General features: G+C 48.4%; 1 protein-coding gene across 2 annotated transcripts in view; it reads right to left on the reverse strand.

Moving 5' to 3' along the window:
- Nucleotides 1-24,577, reverse strand: part of CCDC65 (coiled-coil domain containing 65) — a 54,221-nt gene that overhangs the window by 16,070 nt on the left and 13,574 nt on the right. For both annotated transcript variants that reach the window (XM_066585750.1, XM_066585741.1), the window contains exons 5-6: nucleotides 17,970-18,108; nucleotides 10,436-10,633 (exon numbers count right to left, since the gene is read on the reverse strand). In XM_066585750.1, the coding sequence (XP_066441847.1) occupies nucleotides 10,436-10,633; nucleotides 17,970-18,108 (337 nt within the window). The remainder of the gene's footprint in view (nucleotides 1-10,435; nucleotides 10,634-17,969; nucleotides 18,109-24,577) is intronic.

Consider the following 24,577-nt stretch of genomic DNA (forward strand, 5'->3'; position numbering starts at 1 on the left):
GGCCTTCCGGTTAGAAATTCCCAGCACGATGAAGATTAACAATGTGTTCCATAAATCTCTGCTCAAAAGATTCATCGATTCGGGGAATGACTCACCACCCCCGGCTCCTGTGCTAGTGGATGGGGAGGAGCAGTTTGTAATAAATCGCATTCTGGACTCCCGTCGAGTCAGGAATTCCCTGCAGTACCTGGTGCACTGGCGCGGTTATGGCCCAGAAGAGAGGTCATGGGTTCCTGCAGCGGATGTTTATGCAGACCGTCTGGTGAAAAATGTTCGCAGATCAAACCCTGGTCGTCCTGGTCCTAAGGGTCCTGGGGCCCCTTCTAGAAGGGGAGGTATTGTTGCAGCCGTTCTGAGGCCTGCACCTTGCTTGCAGGCCAGACCAGGTTTTGGGTGTGCCCGTGCTTCTCCGGGAGCTGAGGGGTGTGGTAGCTGCAGGAGTAATGTCAGTCAGCACCTGGTGATGAGTAGCCTGGCTCCTACTTAAACAGTGCCAGCATTATCTCCTGTGCTGGTCAATTTCTTCAGTTGCCTTTGGACAGCGGCGGAGGAACACATCTTTGCTGAAGCTCTCCATACTAGCTAAGTGCTTTTCTGTTTTTGGGTTTTCTGTTTCGCCTTTCTTTTGTGCTAGGGCCCCCTGAAAGGGACTAGTCAGTGGCCGAGGCACGCGTGCAGGCTCGCACCTGTCAGAGCGATCGGTCCGCCGAGTAGGCAGGGCCCCCTCCCGGGTTAGGGGACTATAGGTAGAGAATTCCCCCTAGTTTTATGTTTCCTTTGCACAGTTGTGCCTTTTGTTTGTTTTATTGAGGTTGCACGTCCTGAGGACGCAACAGAGATAGATAGATAGATAGATAGATAGGATGTAGATAGATAGGAGATAGGATGTAGATAGATACACACATACCCCGGGGCCCAGACCACTTCTCCTCCCTGTGACAGCAGCAGGAGAGGCAGACTCAGCAGCTTCTGTGAAGCAGGGGGCAGCACATGATCAGTGTGCCCTGCCGGCCCATGTGACTTCCGCCCTCCTCCTCCCCCCTGCTTTTTAATGCTTCCTCTCAGGCTGGCCGTTCTGCCTGACGCGTAATGGGAATCTTGCTGCAGACAGAACGGCCAGCTATTAATGCACTGAATGTGCATTTGGGTATGTTGTAGGGGGCGGGCTCGGGGCCCCCTGAGCGCAGGGGCCAGGTCGCCGCCGCGACCCCCTGAAGCTACGCCTATGCCCCGACCCTCCGCTTCTGTGTTACAGGCAACCTCCGAATTGGAGAAACTTTGTAGTCAGCGGTGCATTACCCTCTGATACACAAAAAGGAACTTATCCCTGTAATGTAAGGAGCTGTAAGACCTGCTAACATGTACGGACCGCGGACAGGATACAAATTCCCAACACACAGCAGGACTATAAGATCCCGGAGACATTCACATGTTCCATGTCTGATGTTGTGTACCTGATCCTGTGCAGTAAATGTCCTGTTGGGGCCTCTTATGTTGGAGAAACAGGATGAAAACTTAGAGCAAGGATGAGATCTCATACAATTAAAGAGAGAAAAACAGAATTACCTATGGCTGAGCATTTTTCTAGTCACGCACACAACATAGAAAATATGAAAGTTATTGTATTAAAAGGCAATTTCAAATCCCAGCGTCACGGAAGAATTCGGGAGTACAAATTTATAACAACCTTTGACAATGTCAAGACTGGAATGAACCTCAGAAGGAGGATATGATAAATCTGGAGCAGAGATAACATCTTATGTGTCATCTGGCAGAACTCCTTCAACTTCCTGTTACTGCAGAAGCTCCTTAGGTGTCATTTGTTGGAAATTCATCAGTCTTTCATGTTCCCTTCTTCTCTTCCCTGTTTCCACCTCTCTTGTGGTGTATGCACCGATTGGCTGACAGGGAGGTATTTATCCTTAGCCAGCCAATCAGCCATAATGAAATATAATTATTCCTGCCTCTACATGGGCGCTGGTTATTCATCTGCCTGCGGCCTTAGTCACACGGGCGCATCGGCGCCTGTGTTACTGCACGAAGAAGACAGCCGCACTTCAGGATGGAGCCGGTCACATGTTCTTTCTTCTGGCGCTGCAGCGATTCGTCCGGATCTGCAGTGCGCCCGTATTCTAGTGCAGGAACACAGGCGCCAATGCGCCCGTGTGACTAAGCCCTGAGGCGTTTGGCAAGGCAGTGGACTTTTGTCAGCTAAGTACCTGTGTGGGACTTATTCACTTCTGCCTTATACTATGTTGTATACATTGCTCTTTCCATCTTCATTAAACATCTTCCCTATCCTCCATCAAAGGATAGATTAGGCCTAGAGATGAGCGAACGCGTTCGTCCGAGCTTGATATTCGTGCGAATATTAGGGTGTTCGGGATGTTCGTTATTCGTAACGAACACCATGCGGTGTTCTGGTTACTTTCACTTCCTTCCCTGAGACGTTAGCGCGCTTTTCTGGCCAATTGAAAGACAGGGAAGGCATTACAACTTCCCCCTGCAACGTTTAAGCCCTATACCACCCCCCTGCTGTGAGTGGCTGGCGAGATCAGGTGTTCGCCTAATATAAAAGTCGGCCCCTCCCGCGGCTCGCCTCAGATGCGGTGTGAGTTAGATGAGGGACAGTGCTGTTTATACCGGAGCTGCTGTAGGGAAAGAATTGGTAGTTAGTGTAGGCTTCAAGACCCCCCAAAGGTCCTTATTAGGGCCACTGATAGCTGTGTGTTGGCTGCTGTTAGCAGTGGCATTTTTTTTTTTCTCAAAATCGGCTCTGCAGAGCGTTGCACCTGGCATTAGGGACAGAAGTGCTGCATAGGCAGGGAGAGTGTTAGGAGTGAGTGTAGCCTTCAAGAACCTCAACGGTCCTTTCTAGGGCCATATTTATCCGTGTGCAGTACTGTCCAGGCTGCTGTTAGCTGTGCTGCATTTTTTTGGGGCTTCTCAAAATCGCCTCTGCAGAGCATTCCACCCTCCATTGATACTGCAGGGAAAGAATTGTATAGGCAGGGCCACAACACAGTTATTATTCATAGAATATACGCAGTGCTGCCTTTTGGTGGAAAAACAAGTGAAAACAAATCTATTTGTCCAGCCTCTGTCCGTCCTTACGGGCGGTGGAGACGTGTGAGCTGCGTGAAGAACAGTGCTAAATCATACGCACCCAGCTACGCTTTACTGCTGGCTTCGCCATTTGCTTTCCTTAATTGGGAAAAAAAATACCTGCTCTGCCAGAGTTATAATAACTCTGCTACCCTCACGTTCTGTGACACATAAGCAGGGGACACAGCACAGTTATTAAACTTCTCATGTTCATAGAATATACGCAGTGCTGCCTTTTGGTGGAAAAACAAGTGAAAACAAATCTATTTGTCCAGCCTCTGTCCGTCCTTACGGGCGGTGGAGACGTGTGAGCTGCGTGAAGAACAGTGCTAAATCATACGCACCCAGCTACGCTTTACTGCTGGCTTCGCCATTTGCTTTCCTTAATTGGGAAAAAAAATACCTGCTCTGCCAGAGTTATAATAACTCTGCTACCCTCACGTTCTGTGACACATAAGCAGGGACACAGCACAGTTATTAAACTTAGATAATTCATTCACTAGAGGCAGTGGGGCCTTTCGTTTTCCAAAAAGGGCAAAAATTATATTTGGCCTGCAGTCTTGCGCCAATTTATTTCCTGCCTGTGAAATCAAATCACTGGTAATACAGCATGCTGAGGGGTAGGGGTAGGCCTAGAGGACGTGGACGCGGCCGAGGACGCGGAGGGCCAAGTCAGGGTGTGGGCACAGGCCAAGCTCCTGATCCAGGTGTGTCGCAGCCGACTGCTGCGCGATTAGGAGAGAGGCACGTTTCTGGCGTCCCCACATTCATCGCCCAATTAATGGGTCCACGCGGGAGACGGTTATTAGAAAATGAGCAGTGTGAGCAGGTCCTGTCCTGGATGGCAGAAAGTGCTTCGAGCAACCTATCGTCTACCCGCAGTTCTGCGCCGTCCACTGCTGCCAATCCGAATCCTCTGTCTGCTGCTCCTCCTTCCTCCCAGCCTCCTCACTCCACTACAATAACACCTGCTCAGGAGCTGGAGCACTCCCAGGAACTGTTCTCGGGCCCCTGCTTAGATTGGGCAGCAGCGGTTCCTCTCCCACCAGAGGAGTTTATCGTCACTGATGCCCAACCATTCGAAAGTTCCCGGGGTCCGGGGGAAGAGGCTGGGGACTTCCGCCAACTGTCTCAACAACTTTCTGTGGGTGAGGAGGACGATGACGATCAGACACAGTTGTCTTGCAGTGAGGTAGTAGTAAGGGCAGTAAGTCCCAGGGAGCAGCGCACAGAGGATTCGGAGGAAGAGCAGCAGGACGATGAGGTGACTGACCCAACCTGGTGTGCAACGCTTACTCAGGAGGACAGGTCTTCAGAGGGGGAGTCAAGGGCATCAGCAGGGCAGGTTGCAAGAGGCAGTGCAGTGGCCAGGGGTAGAGGCAGGGCCAGACCGAATAATCCACCAAGTGTTTCCCAAAGCGCCCCCTCGCGCCATGCCACCCTGCGGAGGCCGAGGTGCTCTAAGGTCTGGCAGTTTTTCACAGAGACGCCTGACGACCGACGAACAGTGGTGTGCAACCTTTGTCGCGCAAAGCTCAGCCGGGGAGCCAACACCAACAGCCTCACCACCACCACCATGCGCAGACATATGATGGCCAAGCACCCCGCAAGGTGGGACAAAGGCCGTTCACCGCCTCCGGTTTGCACCCCTGCCTCTCCCCCTGTGCCCCAACCTGCCACTGAGATGCAACCCCCCTCTCAGGACACAGGCACTACCGCCTCATGACCTGCACCCACACCCTCATCTCCGCTGTCCTCGGCCCCATCCAGCAGTGTAGTTCAGCGCACCGTTCAGCCGTCGCTTGCGCAAGTGTTCGAGCGCAAGCGCAAGTACGCCGCCACGCACCCGCACGCTCAAACGTTAACCGTCCGCATAGCAAAATTTATCAGCCTTGAGATGCTGCCGTATAGGGTTGTGGAAACTGAGTCCTTCAAAAGTATCATGGAGGCGGCGGCCCCGCGCTACTCAGTTCCCAGTCGCCACTACTTTTCCCGATGTGCCGTCCCAGCCCTGCACGACCACGTCTCCCGCAACATTGTGCGCGCCCTCACCAACGCGGTTACTGCCACGGTCCACTTAACTACGGACACGTGGACAAGCACAGGCGGGCAGGGCCACTACATCTCCCTGACGGCACATTGGGTGAATTTAGTGGAGGCTGGGACAGAGTCAGAGCCCGGGACCGCTCACGTCCTACCCACCCCCAGAATTGCGGGCCCCAGCTCGGTGCTGGTATCTGCGGAGGTGTATGCTTCCTCCACTAAAGCACCCTCCTCCTCCTCCTCTGTCTCACAATCAAGATGTGTTAGCAGCAGCATGTCGCCAGCAGTCGGTGTCGCGCGGTGTGGCAGCACAGCGGTGGGCAAGTGTCAGCAGGCCGTGCTGAAACTACTCAGCTTAGGCGATAAGAGGCACACGGCCCACGAACTGCTGCAGGGTCTGACACAGCAGACCGACCGCTGGCTTGCGCCGCTGAGCCTCCAACCGGGCATGGTCGTGTGTGACAACGGCCGTAACCTGGTGGCGGCTCTACAGCTCGGCAGCCTCACGCACGTGCCATGCCTGGCCCACGTCTTTAATTTGGTGGTTCAGCGCTTTCTGAAAAGCTACCCACGCTTGTCAGACCTGCTCGTAAAGGCGCGCCGGCTCTGCGCACATTTCCGCAAGTCCCACACGGACGCTGCCACCCTGCGCACCCTGCAACATCACTTTAAGCTGCCAGTGCACCGACTGCTGTGCGAGGTGCCCACACGGTGGAACTCTACGCTCCACATGTTGGCCAGGCTCTATGAACAACGTAGAGCTATAGTCGAATACCAACTCCAACATGGGCGGCGCAGTGGGAGTCAGCCTCCTCAATTCCTTTCAGAAGAGTGGGCCTGGTTGGCAGACATCTGCCATGTCCTTGGTAATTTTGAGGAGTCTACCCAGGTGGTGAGCGGCGATGCTACAATCATTAGCGTCACCATTCCTCTGCTATGCATCTTGAGAAATTCCCTGCAAACCATAAAGGCAGCTGCTTTGCGCTCGGAAACGGGGGCGGGGGAAGACAGTATGCCGCTGGATAGTCAGGGCACCCTCCTGTCTATTTCTCAGCGCGTACAGGAGGAGGAGGAGGAGCATGAGGAGGATGAGGAGGAGGGGGAAGAGACAGCTTGGTCCGCTGCTGACGGTACACCGGCTGATTGCCTGTCATCCTTTCAGCGTGTATGGCCTGAGGAGGAGGAGGAGGAGGAGGAGGATCCTGATAGTGATCTTCCTAGTGAAGACAGCCATGTGTTGCGTACAGGTACCCTGGCACACATGGCTGACTTCATGTTAGGATGCCTTTCTCGTGACCCTCGCGTTGCACGCATTCTGGTCACGACGGATTACTGGGTGTACACACTGCTCGATCCACGGTATAAGGAGAACCTGCCCACTCTGATTCCCGAAGAGGAAAGGGGTTCGAGAGTGTTGCTATACCACAGGACCCTTGCGGACAAGCTGATGGTAAAATTCCCAGCCGACAGCGCTAGTGGCAGAAGGCGCAGTTCCGAGGGCCATGTTGCAGGGGATGTGCGTAGATCGAGCAGCATGTACATCCCAGGCAGTGCAACAGTCTTTAAGGGCCTGGCCAGCTTTATGGCTCCCCACCAAGACTGTGTCACCGCTCCCCAGTCACGGCTGAGTCGGCGGGAGCACTGCAAAAGGATGGTGAGGGAGTACGTAGCGGATCGCACGACCATCCTTGGTGACGCCTCTGCCCCCTACAACTACTGGGTGTCGAAGCTGGACACGTGGCCTGAACTAGCCCTGTATGCCCTTGAGGTGCTTGCTTGTCCTGCGGCTAGCGTCTTGTCGGAAAGGGTGTTTAGTGCGGCTGGGGGAATCATCACAGATAAGCGTAGCCGCTTGTCAACCGACAGTGCCGACAGGCTAACACTCATCAAGATGAACAAAGGCTGGATTTCCCCAGACTTCTGTTCTCCACCAGCGGACAGCAGCGATACCTAAGCAATACGTAGGCTGCACCCGCGGATGGAAGCATTGTTCTCTCTCACCATCCAAAACAGGGACATTTCTGCTTCATCAATCTGTGTCTAATATTCCTCCTCCTCCTCCTGCTCCTCCTCCTGAAACCTCACGTAATCACGCTGAACGGGCAATTTTTCTTAGGGCCACAAGGCTCACTCAAATAATTTTTCAGAACAATTTTTATAAGTTTCAATTAGCTTAAAAGCGTTGGAACTTTAACTTGAACCAATTTTTCGTTACACTGGGCTGCCTCCAGGCCTAGTTACCACTTAAGCCACATTAACCAAAGCGATTCACCTGCCATCTTGGTTGGGCATGGCCAATTTTTACTGAGGTACATTAGTACTGTTGGTACACCAATTTTTTGGGGCCCTCACCTACAGTGTAATCATAGCAATTTGTATGTTCTTCGCCTGCACTCGTGGTACAGAAAGGTGTGTGGGGTTGGCCTACACTTTAGCTACATAAATGTCACTTGTGCCTTGGCTATACTAAGGCTACTGAAATGGAACTAAGACTGCGCTCCCGCTATACTGCTGCTTCAGAATTGTTACTGGGGCCTGTCTTGAGTGCTACTATTGCTTACATGGAACGAAGACTGCGCTCCCGCTATACTGCTGCTTCAGAATTGTTACTGGGGCCTGTCTTGAGTGCTACTATTGCTTACATGGAACGAAGACTGCGCTCCCGCTATACTGCTGCTTCAGAATTGTTACTGGGGCCTGTCTTGAGTGCTACTATTGCTTACATGGAACGAAGACTGCGCTCCCGCTATACTGCTGCTTCAGAATTGTTACTGGGGCCTGTCTTGAGTGCTACTATTGCTTACATGGAACGAAGACTGCGCTCCCGCTATACTGCTGCTTCAGAATTGTTACTGGGGCCTGTCTTGAGTGCTACTATTGCTTACATGGAACGAAGACTGCGCTCCCGCTATACTGCTGCTTCAGAATTGTTACTGGGGCCTGTCTTGAGTGCTACTATTGCTTACATGGAACGGACACGTGGAGAGGACACGTAGTGCCTCAAAAACATCCCCCTCCTCCTCCAACAGGGAAAACATTGTTGGCAAATGCCTTTGCATTGGTTCGTCTGGTGGCAGTCCAAGAATTTCACCTTTACCGACACTACAAGAGAGCCCCCCCACCATCCCCCCGCCACGGCCCACTTAATCCTGGCCACATTCCGAAAACCAACAAAATACAACCGTGGTACTAGGTCCGCAGTCACCACCACATTACCACCAACGCGGTTACTGTTAAGGTGCATATAACCACGGACACGTGGAGAGGACACGTAGTGCCTCAAAAACATCCCCCTCCTCCTCCAACAGGGAAAACATTGTTGGCAAATGCCTTTGCATTGGTTCGTCTGGTGGCAGTCCAAGAATTTCACCTTTACCGACACTACAAGAGAGCCCCCCCACCATCCCCCCGCCACGGCCCACTTAATCCTGGCCACATTCCGAAAACCAACAAAATACAACCGTGGTACTAGGTCCGCAGTCACCACCACATTACCACCAACGCGGTTACTGTTAAGGTGCATATAACCACGGACACGTGGAGAGGACACGTAGTGCCTCAAAAACATCCCCCTCCTCCTCCAACAGGGAAAACATTGTTGGCAAATGCCTTTGCATTGGTTCGTCTGGTGGCAGTCCAAGAATTTCACCTTTACCGACACTACAAGAGAGCCCCCCCACCATCCCCCCGCCACGGCCCACTTAATCCTGGCCACATTCCGAAAACCAACAAAATACAACCGTGGTACTAGGTCCGCAGTCACCACCACATTACCACCAACGCGGTTACTGTTAAGGTGCATATAACCACGGACACGTGGAGAGGACACGTAGTGCCTCAAAAACATCCCCCTCCTCCTCCAACAGGGAAAACATTGTTGGCAAATGCCTTTGCATTGGTTCGTCTGGTGGCAGTCCAAGAATTTCACCTTTACCGACACTACAAGAGAGCCCCCCCACCATCCCCCCGCCACGGCCCACTTAATCCTGGCCACATTCCGAAAACCAACAAAATACAACCGTGGTACTAGGTCCGCAGTCACCACCACATTACCACCAACGCGGTTACTGTTAAGGTGCATATAACCAGTCTGACTGGGGCATGCAGACACCTTGACAGAATGAATAGTGTGTGGCACATAGGTTCCCCATTGCTATGCCCACGTGTGCAGCTCCTGATGGCGGTGGCACAGGATTGTATTTCTCATTGCTTCTGTACAGCATTGTGGGCTATCGCCCCGCCCCTATTAAAGAGGGTCGCTACCTAGCCGTGCCAACCCTGTGCAGTGTGTGCCTGCGGTCCCTCGTCGTGGCAGACGCACTTCTAAATAGACATGAGGGTGGTGTGGCATGAGGGCAGCTGAAGGCTGCGCAGGGACAGTTTGGTGTGCGCTGTGGGGGGGAGGGGGTGCGGTTGGGCAGCATGTAACTCAGGAGAAGTGGCAGTGGAGTGTCATGCAGGCGGTGATTGTGCTTTGTTGGAGGTAGTGTGGTGCTTAGCAAAGGTATGCCATGCTAATGAGGGCTTTTCAGAAGTAAAAGTTGTTGGGGGGGGGGGGGGGGCCCACTCTTGCCGCTATTGTGGCTTAATAGTGGGACCTGTGAACTTGAGATGCAGCCCAACATGTAGCCCCTCGCCTGCCCTATCCGTCACTGTGTCATTCCCATCACTTTCCTGAATTGCCCAGATTTTCACACATGAAAACCTTAGCGAGCATCGGCGAAATACAAAAATGTTCTGGTCGCCCATTGACTTCAATGGGGTTCGTTGTTCGAAACGAACCCTCGAGCATCACGGGAAGTTCGTTCCGAATAACGAACACCCGAACATTTTGGTGTTCGCTCATCTCTAATTAGGCCCCTTCGGTTCTGTACATGGGTCTACCCTGCTTCTAGGCAAGGTCTGCCGCACCAAAGTTAGTTAGGGATAGTCTTCCAATTCCTATATTTCTGTTACTGTCACTTTCCCTATTTCGTGTTCCCCACAGTTTAATGATATAATACATGCCCATTTGTCCATTGCAGACATTGGTTACATCTATGTCTGATGTGTTGGTGGAGTCCGTGGGGGGCGCTGTATTTTCTACCTGCATGAACATAAAAACTTCAGAATCTTCTTTCCTTGTCAATTTTACCAAAATTCTTCAGCGAGTCACTAATACACAAAGCCATGTAATACGTTGCTGATAGATTCCAAATAAAAGGCTAAATAAATCTCTACTGTAATAAAAACCATACAAGTATAAGAAGTAGTTCCTATTATGATAAGAAGACTAATATCAAGTTACCTGAATCTTCTTCAGCTTTTTCATCTGGAAAGCAATTTCTTCAGAACTTTTTTCATCTTTTGCTTTTAACGTCTCAAACGCAATTTTGCGGTCTTCTGTGGCATTTGTGTAGTTTTTCAAGGCTTGTTGGAACTGTTTCCACAGGACTTCCACGGTTCCCTCCAGAGATACACGAAGCGAATGTTTCTCTTCTAAACCCTAACAAACCCAGAATTAACAGTTTTAATTATACACCATGTAAGGGTGGGGGGCAAAGGTGATCCCATATGAGACAAGAGCTGCAACTCTTCAGCCTCTAGAAATTCACACAACAGAATATACAGTATATATTCTCAATGTATACAACCTTAAGTCACTGACAATCTAATGTCTATAGGAAATACTAGAGAGTATGGCTTATTTTTTCTTATTTTAGCAGATTTCTTCCCCCAAATTTCGTTTTACTCAGAAAACCCCTCTACATTACTGTGATTTAAAAAGAATCGAAGACCATGACAAAGATGTGACTTGTGTAACCACACTTAGGCCTCCTACACACGGGCGGACTTGCATTGCGAAATCCGGAGCGGGATTCTGCCTCCAGATTCTGCAGCAAATCCCGCCCATAGCATGCTATGAGAAAACATGAATTCCCGCCCATGAGCGGAAATTGATTGCAATTTTCCGCTCTCGGGGGAGAAATCGCAACATGCTGCGATTTTGTGTGGGCTACGCACGGCTGGCTTCCATTGAAGTCAATAGAAGCTGTCCGTCCCGAGGCCATTCTGCAATCATCATTGCAGAATGGCCGCAGGAGCTGCATCATCGCCATACCAACAGCACGGCATCCTCTCAACTGCACGTGTGCAGACTGGCGCTCCGGCTGACACATTCACAGCAGGGGAGAAGACGCCAGACAAGTAAGCTGGGTTCACCGGCCGAGCAACAAGTTGAACTCCGCTGTGGGAATCCCGTATGCGGAGTACGACCCGCCCGTGTGCAGGCGGCATTTAGCCCAGTCCATGCTTGGAAACATATTTCTGGAAACATTACTTGCAAACAAACTGTGAACATGTTGCTTTTGTTTCTATGGATGTTTCCAAATGTTTGGAAGCGGTTTGTAAAATGCGTTCAAAGAGTTTGTAAATGAATATTCATGTTTTCGGAGAAAGAAACATTGTCTCTTCAAACCGGTAACGAGAAAGAAAACCTGAAGGCCTCATGTCCACTAGCTAAATGGAATTGCGGATTTTGCCCATAGGGAATCATTGGCCATCCGCGGGTCCATTAAATTGATTTTTGCACCCGCGGATGGCATTTTAAAAGAATTGCGTTTTTCACGCGCGGGAGAAAAAACGCGGCATGCTCCATTTTGCCGTGGATCGGCAACATTGCTATCACATTGATAGCAATGTGCGCGGATATCTGCAGGCAAAAAAAATACTATTTGAAGCAAATCCGCCACGGAAATCCGCGGCAGATTCTGCGCGGATTGTATTTTTCAAGTGGACATGAGGCCGATAGTTGCTGCATGGACATATTTGTCAACAAAGTTTGTGAAATATACAATATACACACAGGCTTGATCAGCGGCGCTGTGTCAACATGTGAGTCACATATTTTTACTATGTGGACAGGAAATTCGCTTAAACTCACCGAGGAGTTGCAGTCCTGCATTTTACCTACTCAGGAGTACAAAAACAGAAATAAAAGCTGAACACTTTTGAATGAACCTCCTAACAGTCACGTTAAATTTGAAAAAAAAACTCCGAAAAAATTGTCGCTTTTTGTAATTTGTAGATTTTTTAATTTATGACTCATATAAATATATTTGGCGCAGAACTGGGTCACCTTCAGTGCATTTGTAACCGCTTAATGACGTAACTAATTTTAGATTTAAGAACCAGTGAATTGTTTTCCCTTTTGTGTTCCAGCGGTCATAACTCTTATTTTTCATCAGCGTAGCTGCATGACATCCTATACTTTGTGGCGCGAGTTGTAATTTTTATAGAAACCAATTTTGAGTACATATAATGTATTAAATAACTTTTATTCATTTTTTGCTGTGGAGCAATTGACAAAAAAAGCTATTTCACCACTGTTTTGGTGGATTTATTACAACATTCATCATATTATCTTACCTTTATTGTAAGGGTCATTATCATTAGGACAACACCAAATTTATAGAGGCTTCACTGTCTTTTACTACTTTTGCACAATATAAACTTTTTTCTTTAACAAGACCAGAGCGTTTTTAATTTCTCGTCTGTATCATTAGGGGACACAGCAAGACCTTGGGTATAGCTTCTGCCACTAGGAGGCGACACTAAGCATAAAAAGTGTGAACTCCTCCTACTAGCTATACCCCTCCTACAAGCACCAAGCTCATCAGTTTTCGTTTAGTGTCTGAAGGAGGCAGATCTTTCTGCTCTGCAGGTCTTCTGTTTTTTTTTCTTTTTTACTTCTAGATGGGGACCATTAGGGATGTTAGCTCATTCCCGATGCTGAAGTGAAGAGGGGGTGAGCAGTGCTGCACCAGACACACTGTTACCCCCTCCTCCAAGAAGAAAAAGCGGACCAGAGGGCAATGGAAGTCCACTCTGTCTCCAACCAGCCATGGGGTCACCGGAGGTTCCTGACTGCTCCCCCCCACTTCCAGTGACTTCTCAGATCCGAGGACAGTCGCTGAAGCCGTGACCTTGCTGGTGCCCGGGGGAGCCAAAGCAAAGAGGGTCAAAGATAGGTGAGTATTCACCTTAGTCCCTCCACAACTCGCCCTCCTCCGTCCTTTCCCATCAGCACAGCGAAGAAGTAAGCCCTACACCCAAGGCTGCAATGGGGGGCACGCAGGGAGTGGTGGAATATCCCCTCTGCCCTCAGGCTGTCTTCTGAGCTGCAGCGGCTTTTTTTCTGAGCTGTGGTGTTTTTTCATGACATGAGGCGTCGGGGGGGCTGTAGCTCTGTGCATGGGTCGTCTTCCCGGCTGGTCGCCATGTTGCCTACCGCTGCGCAGTCCGCTGCCGACAACGAGGCCTCTTCCTTTTGCTGGCTCGCAACCAGTTCCCCTTGCCAGCGAGCATCTGGCCTGGGATGCCGACGCAGGGCTTACCCCTTGTGCAGGCGGCTGTTCGTTCCCGGCACAAGGTTTGTTCCTTTTCCTGAGCGTGCCTCTGACTCTGTTGCTTCTGTGGGGCCGGCGCGCTCCCAACTCCATTGCCTGCGTGGCCCCTGGTTCCGCCGAGTGGCATGTTCACCACGAAGGAGGGGTGTAGTGGGGGCAACAGGGGCCTTCTGTTTCCTGTGGGACAGGCCAGCAGCATTATTGGTTAGCCGCTGTGCGACATTATGTTGAGCCGATGTGCGGCTTTACTGCTTGGCTGCCGTGCGGCACTATTTGTTAGCCACTGTGCGGCATTAGTGGTGCTCAGTCACTGTGCGGCATTGTTGGGCAGCCGCTGTATGCCTTTATTGGGCAGCTGCGGTGCAACCTTGTTTTGTGAAGCGCTGTGCGGAAATTCTGTGTAGCCATGCGTTTTTTTGCAATTGGGTCGCACGGCTTGGTATATGTCGCCATGCACCGTTTTTTCGTTGCTAAATAGCCGCGGGCAAAATGTGTTGCCGCTGACCGGGGTACCAGGTCTTTTGCACATGGAGGGTCATGTGGGAGAGGGGTTGTGACTGAAAGACAGGAGGCCTGCTGTCCTCTCCATGTGCAGCTTGTGCTCCTCACTCCCGTAATGGCTATGTGCCCTATTCCTAGGCACCATAGTCCTGCCTCTTCACTGTCCGATCCACCTTAGCGTTATTCCAGGCTCGGGTTCAGCCTCGCCTATCAGCTAGCTCCCCTGTTATTGCCCCTCCGGCAGTGCATGTGTCCAGGATGACACGCCGAGAGGGGCAGCCAGAGCCACACACTAGGTGCGCTCTCACTACAGTACAAGATTTACATCCAGCAAAGACTATCTCGTCTTACTTACAACAGCATTCGCACTAATGGTCAGCATTACTCCGAGCTTGCTGAAATCTGTAGTACCTTCCATAGAGAAAGAGTACTCTGCACAGGGATTCTCTGGACTCATCGCTCCTCATGTCTGCTCCGCTCCGGGTTGAGCCTTGCCTATTTGTAGCTCCCCTGTTGCTCCTCTTGCAGTTCCCTACAGGCAGCTCTACTGCAGTGTCCTCAGTGCAGTCGCACATGATGTTCCAATGAGTTACAGTTCTTGAGCATTGTTGTTTATTAACTATTGTTGTTGTATCCTACTGGCTACTCCTACTGCTTGCATACAAACTGAATTAGCTGGATGCCTGCAGGAGGGATATAGCTAGTAGGAGGAGTTAATACTTTTTATGCTTAGTGTCGCCCCCTAGTGGCAGAAGCTATACCAAGGTCTTGCTGTGTCCCCCAATGAACATGATGAGAAAGAGATTTTATAGTAAGATTTCTTACCAAAATCTTATTATTTCATCGACAGAGTGGTATGTGGGCTTGTTCTTTCCGGTACAACTTGTAGTTTTTTCTGGTACCATTTTGAGGTATATGTGGCTATATATTTGTCGTATGTGACAATCATAGAGCAAATATGCTCTCTGGGTGGGGCAATAAAGAAAACATGATTTTGGGGTGATTTTCATCTCCACTTTTTAAAAGCCATACCTTTTTTATTTTTCTGTCGACACAGTTGTATGAGGGCTTTTTTTGCGTGGCGAACTGTAGTTTTTATTGGTGCCATTTTTGGGTACATAGACTATATTGTAAAACTTTTATTAATTTTTTTCTGATAGCAGGGAGAGAAAACACATCAATTTTGCCATTGTTTTTTTTTTTTTAAACTGCGTTAATCATGCAGCATAAATGACACAATACATTTTTTCTGCCGGTCGGTATGGTTACAATGATACCAAAATTCTGTGGGGTTTTTTGCGGGGTGTTGTCCACTTTCCGTAATGAAAACCCTTTTTTTTGGAAATTATATTTTTTTCTAAATCGTTGCTTTCAAAGTCCTATAACTTTCTTATTTTTCAATGGATGGAGCTCTACGAGGGCTTGTTTTTTGCGTGACCAGCTGTAGCCTTTATTGGTACCACTTTTGGGTACATATGGCTTTTTTGCTCACTTTAATTGCGTTTTTGGAGAGGCAAAATGAAGAAATAAGCATTTTGTCTCCGTTTTTTAGGGTTTTTTTAACGCTTTTTGACATGCCGGATAAAAAGGGTGTTCAATTTGTTGTTCGAGTTGTTACGGATACGACGATACCAAATATGTGCGATTTTTTTGCTTTTTTTTTTATACTAGTAGGAGAAAAAAGCACACAAAAGTGTTTTTTTTTCACATTTTTCTTTTTTTTACACTATTATCTTCTTTTTACATTTTTTATGTCCCTATAGAGGACTTATACCGTAACAGCTATGATCACTATGATAAAGCATTGCAGAACTACTGCCCTGCAATGCCTTATCGCTAGTAATAGCGATCATAGGCAATGACAAAGAAGGACGCCTGTCGCTGGTGTCCTGTTGCCATGGTAACCCGTGGGCCCTCCGTGATTACATCCCTAGGCAACCCGTCAGCCCTCTGTGATTACATCCCTTTATATGCCGTGAGCTACATAGATCGCGACGTGTAAGGGGTTAACAGCAGGAGTTGCTGTCCCGATGCAACCCCGCTGTTGCACAAAGAGGCCGGCTATCAGTAACAGTCGGCTCGCGCTACTGGATACCACTGGATCTCTTCTGATCTCGCACTATCCAAAGGGCGTAAGTGTATGTCCTGTTGTGTTAAGTATCCCACTGCCAGGATGTACACTTACACTCTGTGGTAGGAAGAGGTTAAGAGCTACCAAAATGTTTTTTAGTGTCCTATTAAAGCAAAGACTCTTGGCTTTAACCCTTTCCAATCCACTGTCTGACGTCTGAAGACATTATAATTTAAGGCTGTACAGCTTTGATATTGGAAGACGTCCGTCGTAGTTCTCTTACTGTATATTGCCAGCCTCTCTGCTGTCGGAGCCTATCCAACGTGTCACCTCATGCAGTACTGGCTTTAGCCAGCAGATAGCGCCGTTGCATAACGGCAGAAAAAGGCCGCCTGCAGACGAGCGGGTCGGATCCGGCAGCGAGAATTCTCGCCGCGCGATCCGACCCGAGCGCCTGCAGGGACGAGCGCGTACTCACCCGCGCCTGGCGGCCCCGGCTCTTTCATGTGCCAGCTGCCGCGCAGCCGGCGCATGCGCAGACCGGAGCCGGCGGCCGGGTGAGTGCGTGCCCCGCAGAAAATTAGGACAAGCCGCGGTTTGTTTGCATAGGAGTGCGTATTTTAATGCACTCCTATGCAAACTTTCAGCGGCAGAAATCCCGCGGCGGGATTTCGCTCGTGTGCAGGCGGCCAAAGAGTAACCCCCCTAGGAAAAGCAGAATACAAATTGGATCGGAAAGGGTTAAAACAACACTAAAATATGTTGCCAGCCCTGATAGAACTGTTCCTCCAAAACGGTAAAATCCTTTACCCGTATAACAAACAGACGCGTCTTACACGGCTGGGAGGTTAAATTCTGGTCAGATTTTCTATAAACCACAATAAGGTTGATAAGAAATTAAACTTACTGCATGTCCAGTTTTGCAGAGAACACAACTAATTGTGTAACTGGAAAAAAGTGAATCTCCTCCAACAACGTGGGGCGGTTTGGGTAGAAACAGATACGCAGGTCTGGACTCCAAACATTCTACAAACATGTTCCTTTCACGTGGGCTCCTCAATATCAGCGCGTGTTGACAGCTTATTCCATGCGTGTAATATACTGTACCAATCTGCCGGGGGCTCCCATGTTGCCGCTCACACATACTGTGCGAAATACGCACACAAGAGAAATGGCAGCACGTTCTATCCTGGCGTGTATTCGTGCACATATACTCCAAAAAGTGCATGGCGATTGGTGGCGTCCATGTCCATGTATACTTGCTGTGCACCGTGTCTCTCGCGGGCGGAACGCAGCATATTACGCTTATGTGAAGCCATCCATGTTTTCAGTGTTTGTAAACTGCTCACAAACAAATTTCAAACCGCTTCCAGAATCATGTTTCCAAGTAAGGGCTAGGCTATTTAAGGGCCTTCTATACGGACCGACAGTCTGTGAAGTGACTGCACGAGTGCTGACGTCACCACTAAGGTCGTCAGCACTCGTGCAAAGCATTTATATTGAAAGAGTTGCCGCCGGCTCCTTGTCTGCTTCTCGCTCAGCGCTTCACCTCCTATGGGAATCGCTGAGCAGGGAGCGTTTACACAAGACGAGAAGCCAGCGAGCCAATGAGGTTTTTAAAGTTGACTGAAAAGTCAGGTTAAACAACCGTGAACGACATCTGAGGGATTTTTGCTTTTTTTTTTTAGCATTCACACTGAACGACTGTCGCTCAAATTCATTTGTTTGAACTAATTTTAAGCAATAATTGTGACATGTAAACGGGCCTTTAGACCTCTTATTTATCTGCTTCCTTCACCTGATGATTACAGCATGCCAAAAGCCATAGTAATCCAGTAAATGCCATGGATCACTGCAATTACCTTGTTTTTGATATCATCTCTCATGCTATGAAACTCTTGTTTAGCTTCATTCTCACTGTCCAGAGTATTCTGCTCCATAGCCAGCATGACGTTCTCTAGATACGACATCTCCTTCTCGCTCTGCTCCATGATGGTCTTTCTGTAGAAGATAAGCATTTGAAGTACAGAAGTGATAAGCCTGCTGAGCACACGGACTATGCAATGTAATGGAGCTTTCAGGGGAGCCTCAAGTGCTGCTATTAGATGGACAATTATTAAACTGTCACCAAATCTGCACCTTCAATAATACTAACTTACATTGAACAGCACCTCATACAGTGTTTCTTCGAAAATAAGACCCTGTCTTATATTAATTTATTAATTTCGGGTGAGGTGTTGTTATACTTACCTAGCAGGCTCGGTCCAGATCCCTCCTGCTGCTCTCCAGAGCTCCAACGCGTTTCCCGCAGTCCTCAGCCGCTCGAGCAACATCACTTCCTGGTTACAGAATTCATAAATCCCGCCTCCAGGAAGTGATGGCTGTGATTGGTTCCTCGACCGCTGCTCAGCCAATCAGTGCAACAATGGATGAACCAATGCTATGGCTGTGATTGGTTCATTCAGCGCTGCATTGATTGGTTCTTTCACCGCTGCTCAGCCAATCAACAGCCATCACGTTGTCGATGTGGGATTTAGGAATTGGCTGAGCCGTGGCCATTCACAGCCATCGCATTGGTTCATCCAGCATTGCATTGATAGGCTGAGCAGCAGTCAAAGCACCAATCACAGCCATCGCTTCCTGGAGGGAGATTTATGAATCCCCTAACTAGGAAATGATGTCGTTTGAGCGGCTGAGGACTGCAGGAACCGTGCTGAACTTCCAGAGAGCAGCGGGAGGAACCAGGGCCGAGCTTGCTAATAGTATTCTTTTTTTTTTTATGTACTGCAACTAGGGCTTATTTTGGGGGAAGCAGGGTTTTAAGAACGCATTTAGACAAAATGCATTTATTTAACCCCTTAGTGACCACAATACACCTTTTTACGGACCTTACTAGTGGGCTTTAAACCTGCACATCCCATGTTTTTATGGCGGTGGCTGGGCTGACTGGCTCCGACTGTAAGGCCTGCTTCACACAAGTGTACGCACAACTGAGGTTGTCTTAGCGAAACTTTTTTCTGCTTGCAGGCCATGTTCATTTGCATGCGGGATACAGACATACCGATTGAAATGCCTAATCAGCTCCAGATGTGTTATTTTTACAGTGGAAGTAGCAGGGTTTCGAATATCTCCTTGATTATTGTGCGTGTGTTTGCGCAACCCCATTGACTTCCATAGGGACCTTTGGTGCGCAAATATGCAGAAAAATAGAGCATGTTCTATTTTTTTAACCTCTTACCTGCACAATCAATAGCAACTACAGCGTGTAAGCAGATGATAAGGGCAGAGGTCTCTGGCAGCCCTCAGTGGGATCGCAAGGTACCAGTGGATTCCCATGGCAGTCGGTTGCCTGTCAAAGGTCACCATGTCTGCTATGTTACTCAGCCGTGTGCAGGCAGCCTTATTATCTCTCTAGAGCTCCTCCGAATGTTTCCATGTTCACAACCCATTATAGTATAACCTAGAATAACCTTGTATTCGGATAACAGCCGCCCGTCTTATCAGAAGCAGCATACAGCTAAAAAGAAAATATAACACTATCTTGCCACTAGGTGTCAGCACTTACCCAAACTTTGGTGCTGGCCTATCACAGAAACTCAAAACTATACTCCAGCATGATTGCACTTAAACAAAAATCAATATATAATGTTTTAAAAGTGCGTTCTGAAAAGGTTATCATTCGAAGATGACTTGAAATGTCATATAGTAGGAGACGCACATGCCGTGCAATATTTACATAGATCCTTCCTGAAAGGATCAATATTACAGAACAGCCTTCAGCCGTACCCTCACATTTTGATAAATGACTGAAAGGATGGTAAGCACGTACGAGGGGCTGCTGAGAAGTCTTTGGCTTTACCCAGAAGGGAACGAGATAGGAAGATGAAACTTTACATTTATTCCACATCCTCTCCTCTGATGCCAACACACTTCTTACATCGGTATTCCAAGTTCTGTAAGCCTTGCAAAAAGAAGGATTTCAGTTGTGCCCCAGACCAGTCATCCGTAGCAGCCATGGCATCAGAAATGGTGTGAAATTTGGTACCCTTGAAGTGTTTCTTCAGGTTTGGAAACAGATGATAGTTGGAGGGAGCGAGATCTGGTGAATAAGGTGGGTGGTCAACCAGCTGGAAGCCTAGCTCCACCAGTTTTGCCGTGGTCGCTTGTGCAGTGTGAGCGGAGGCATTGTCTTGCAGGAACAAGATTCCTTTGGGCAGCTGGCCGCGCCTTTTGGCCTTCAGAGCTGCCTTCAATTGGTCCAAAAGTTCAAGGTAATACCTTGCATTGATGGTGGAACCATTTAGAGGTAGTCCACTAGCAGCACAACCTCCTTATCCCAGAACACAGACGCCATCACCTTAGTGGCTGAACTTCTTTGGGCGAGGAGAACCACTGTGCCTCCACTCTTTTGACTGCTCCTTGGTTTCCGGGTCATACAAATAAATCCAGGTCTCATCCATAGTGACCAGTCGATCCAGGAAGTTCTTATCAGTCCGGAAACGCTGACAAATGGACCGGGAAGTTTTCACTCACATGCTTTTCTGATCTGTGGTCAAACATTTGGGGACCCACTGTGCAGATAGCTTCTTCATGTTCAAATATTCATGGATAATGACACAAACACGTTCACCAGAAATCCCCATGATGTCTGCTATTCCTGCAGCTGAAATTGGCCGATTCTCCGATATGAGGTTGTGCGCAGCATCGACGATCTCCGGAACAACAACCTCTCTCTGTCGTCCAGGACGTTCCTCATCATTGGTGCTGAAGTCGCCCGATTTAAATTTGGCAACCCAGTTCCTAACTGTAGAATATGAAGGGCATTGATCCCCAATGTCAGCGACATATCACCATGAATACCCTTTGTGGACTTTCCTTGCAGAAACAAGAATTTCATCACTGCTCTGCTCTCATTTGCTGTGAATATCGCCTTAGACTCCGCCATTTTGTTTTCCCGCGTGCCGAGATCACTGTTGTCATAAGCTACAAACACAATATTTTGAAAACATATATTAGAAACATAAGGCTTTCATGTGATGTAACATTCGTTACCATAGAAACAAAAAAAGAACACAAAGTCAAAGACTTATTAGCCGCCCCTCATATTTGACAATGCCTCCGCAGTGAATGGAATAAGCCAGCTGTATGTAAAGGTGTACAGCCTATATGTTTTAGCTCATTTCTAAAGGATGTCCTTTGGGTGGAACTTGAATTTATCAGCAAGAAAGTCCATTAGAACAATAAAATCACAGAACTAGTCCTAGGGGGATGGAAGTGTGACCTGAAAGTCCTGCAAGGGCCATTGAGTTGCCAAGACGATTTATACATAGCAATAGCCCACTAAAGTGCCAGGCAGGTAAAGCTGGTTATGCCAAGTCACATGGTGACACAGTTGGCATTAAAGCGTATGTACATGGAACAATCACTGCATTAGGAACAGTTGGCGCGTGACATCGGATCGGTAACACGGTACCGCGTGATGGCCGCGTCACAATCTGCTCTCAGATAATGTGTTAACCTCTGATCGGTGCATCAGAAGGCAACATTTAGCAGTCATGGGTGAACGTGATTTGGGTGACTTTCACCAAGGGCAGACTGGTGGTGTCTGGCGGTGCGGTGCCAGTATTAGGGCTCCCACACACTTGCGTTTTTTTAACGCGATTGTCAATGGGACTTTCTAATGTTAAAAGCGGAAAGCAACTTGCGTTTTTGGTGCGATGCGTTTTTAACATTAGAAAGTCCCATTGACAATCGCGTTAACAAAAAACGCAGTGTTAAAAAAACGCAAGTGTGTGGGAGCTTTTATTGAAACAGTCACATTTGTTGGCTGTTCCCAAACCGCAGTATCATGAATGCACCAAGACTGGTTGAACCACGGACAGACATCTAACAGAAGATCGCGCAGCGGCAGGCCTCATGTGGTTGATCCTAAAGGTGAGAATCGGGTGGCACATCTGGTATCTCAGCAATAATGTGCCTCATTAGACCAACTGACCCAGAAGTACAATAGTGAGAAAGTTAGATACATTTCCAGAATCACCCTGTGGTCTACCTTGCACCAACTGGGGTTCAATAGCCAAAGACCAACAAGGGTGTCCTTGAAGACCCCAGTTCATCGCCAACAATGCCTAGCATGGGCTGAAGCAAGACGACAATGGACCCTGTACATATGGCAGATGATCATCTGGAAGGGCAAGTCCAATTTCCTGCTTAACCATACGGATGGCTCGGTCCACATCTGGCGTAAACAGCATGAAGCCGCACCCCATGGGTGAACTGTTTGGGATCAACAGGCTGGTAGTGGAGGTGTCTAGGGAACGTTTTCCTTGGATGACCTAGGACTGTTGGTCATCATACCAGGATCCTTGAATGGTGAACACTACAGGGACCTGTTAGCTGACCTTCTGCACCCATATCTTCAGGAAGCCTTCCCCGACCACACTGCCATCTAACAACAGGACAATGCTCCGTGTCATTGAGCTCCGATCACTAGAGAGAAGTTGGAGGAACACGACAATAAATCCTCCACACTGCCTTGGCCCTCAAACTCAACTCACTGTAACCCCATTGTACATGTTTGGGATATGCTGGAAAAAGGGCTGTGAGATCTGCCCCAACCTTATCTACAAAATGTGCACCGACTGAAGGAGCTTCTTCAGCGGGCATGGGTCAAATTTGGTATGGAGGATTTTCGCCACCTTGTGGAATCTGTTACCCAACGTCTGAAAACCGTGGTCATCCAAAAAGGTCGACCAAACAGTTATAGGCGTTCCTAATGCAGTGATGGTTCAGTGCATTCTATAGTGTAAAGGGCCATGTACACGGAACGATTATCGCGCAAAATTCGTTAAAATGAACTAAAAGGCACAATACTTATTATGTCTAAATGCAAAAATATTGTTCACTATTCGTTTGTCGCTCACTTATAACCAGCATAAAAAAAAATCACTGCTGGTTCGCTCACCACTCGCTGCGTCTAAATGCTCCCTGCTCAGTGCCTCACATAGAATGTGAAGCGCTGAACGAGAGGTCAGGGAAAAGTGAGCGATACTTCAGCGGTGATCAGCCTGCCTAAACGCTCTGCAGGAGCGCCAATAACTAGCGGTGACGTCAGCGCCCGTGCAGTCATTAGCCAACAGTCGTCCCGAGTAAATGAAGCATTATTCTTGCTATCAAAAATACAAAAACACCAAACTACATTAAAAGTTACCAGGATTTATCAGGGCTGACTTGGATTTGTTGGAAAACTGATTAGTCACAGGGGTCCCTGCCTTGTTGTAAACAAGGAGGTTATGATGCTATTGTGAAGACTAAAAATAACAGTTATCCAGAGAAAGTGGATAAAGGCCCATTTACACGCAACAAATATCGCTCAAAATTTAGTTCAAACGAATGCCTTTTAAGCGATAAGCGTTGCATGTAAATGCTACCATCGTTAGCTTTTCGGTCGAACGATTATTTTTAGTTCAGCCTAAAAACCATCCTTCAGCTAGCTAGCTGATAGCAGAGACCGCATGTGGAGATTCTCCACGGGAGCGCTGATAACATTGTTTACAGCTGCTGTCCCTCAGGAGAACAATGGAGTTGTATGCAGATAACAGACCACCTGCTGGGAGCCTCATTCACATGCAAATGAAGGTAATAAGCTACTAATAGGCATTAGTGCCCATTAGTAGTTTATGCAAAATGATCGCTCAAAACTGTCACTCAAACTGTCTTTTGAGGGAATTTTGAGCGATCATCTTGTACAGTACAGTAATTAGGCATAAAAAGCACAAGCCTCAGAGAGACGTAATACACATGTGTAAATATTCCTCAGCCCACAAACGAAGAGATTTAAAACATCTCACATGCTTCTCCAATACAGCTTAAGGCCTCTTTCACACAAGTGTCATTTCTCGAGAAAGTGAGCCACGCTAAAAAATCGTGACTAACTCGGACGAAAATCGGATGAACGAAGAATAGCGTGATCAAGGCGTTGAAATAACGCACTTCTGTCCTATTATTTGCAGTGCCTTTTTAATTTTTTTTGGGTGTGTCAAAAAAATTGTTCGTCTGAAGGAATCCATAGGAACCATTGGATCTAATGGACACGATTTTTTGACGGGCCTACTTAGCGTGTAATTTGTGTGAATGAGCGCTAAAGATAACGGGGGGGGGGAGGAAGTCAGTGCGTCTGATAGAGCAAACATACTGGCCAGTTTAACACGCGATTCTGCGAACTACATTTCGGTTCGCGCAAACAAACTCAAACGCAAATTCATTTACTAGTTCTCTCACCTCTGCATTGCCTCCCCTTATGCACTGCTGATTGGTGATGAGCACCGGCGGGAACTGCTGCTTCTCCCCTGCCTCCACCAATCAGATTCTTCTCTTCCACGGCCCATACATGAGTGCTGCTGTCACGGAGCTCTGGTGTTTCAGAGCTCTACTGCTTCGTCGCCCGGCACTATTCCCTGCGCTGTCCCTG

This window comes from Eleutherodactylus coqui, chromosome 1 (genome assembly GCF_035609145.1).
Source record: "Eleutherodactylus coqui strain aEleCoq1 chromosome 1, aEleCoq1.hap1, whole genome shotgun sequence".
NCBI lineage: Eukaryota > Metazoa > Chordata > Amphibia > Anura > Eleutherodactylidae > Eleutherodactylus > Eleutherodactylus coqui.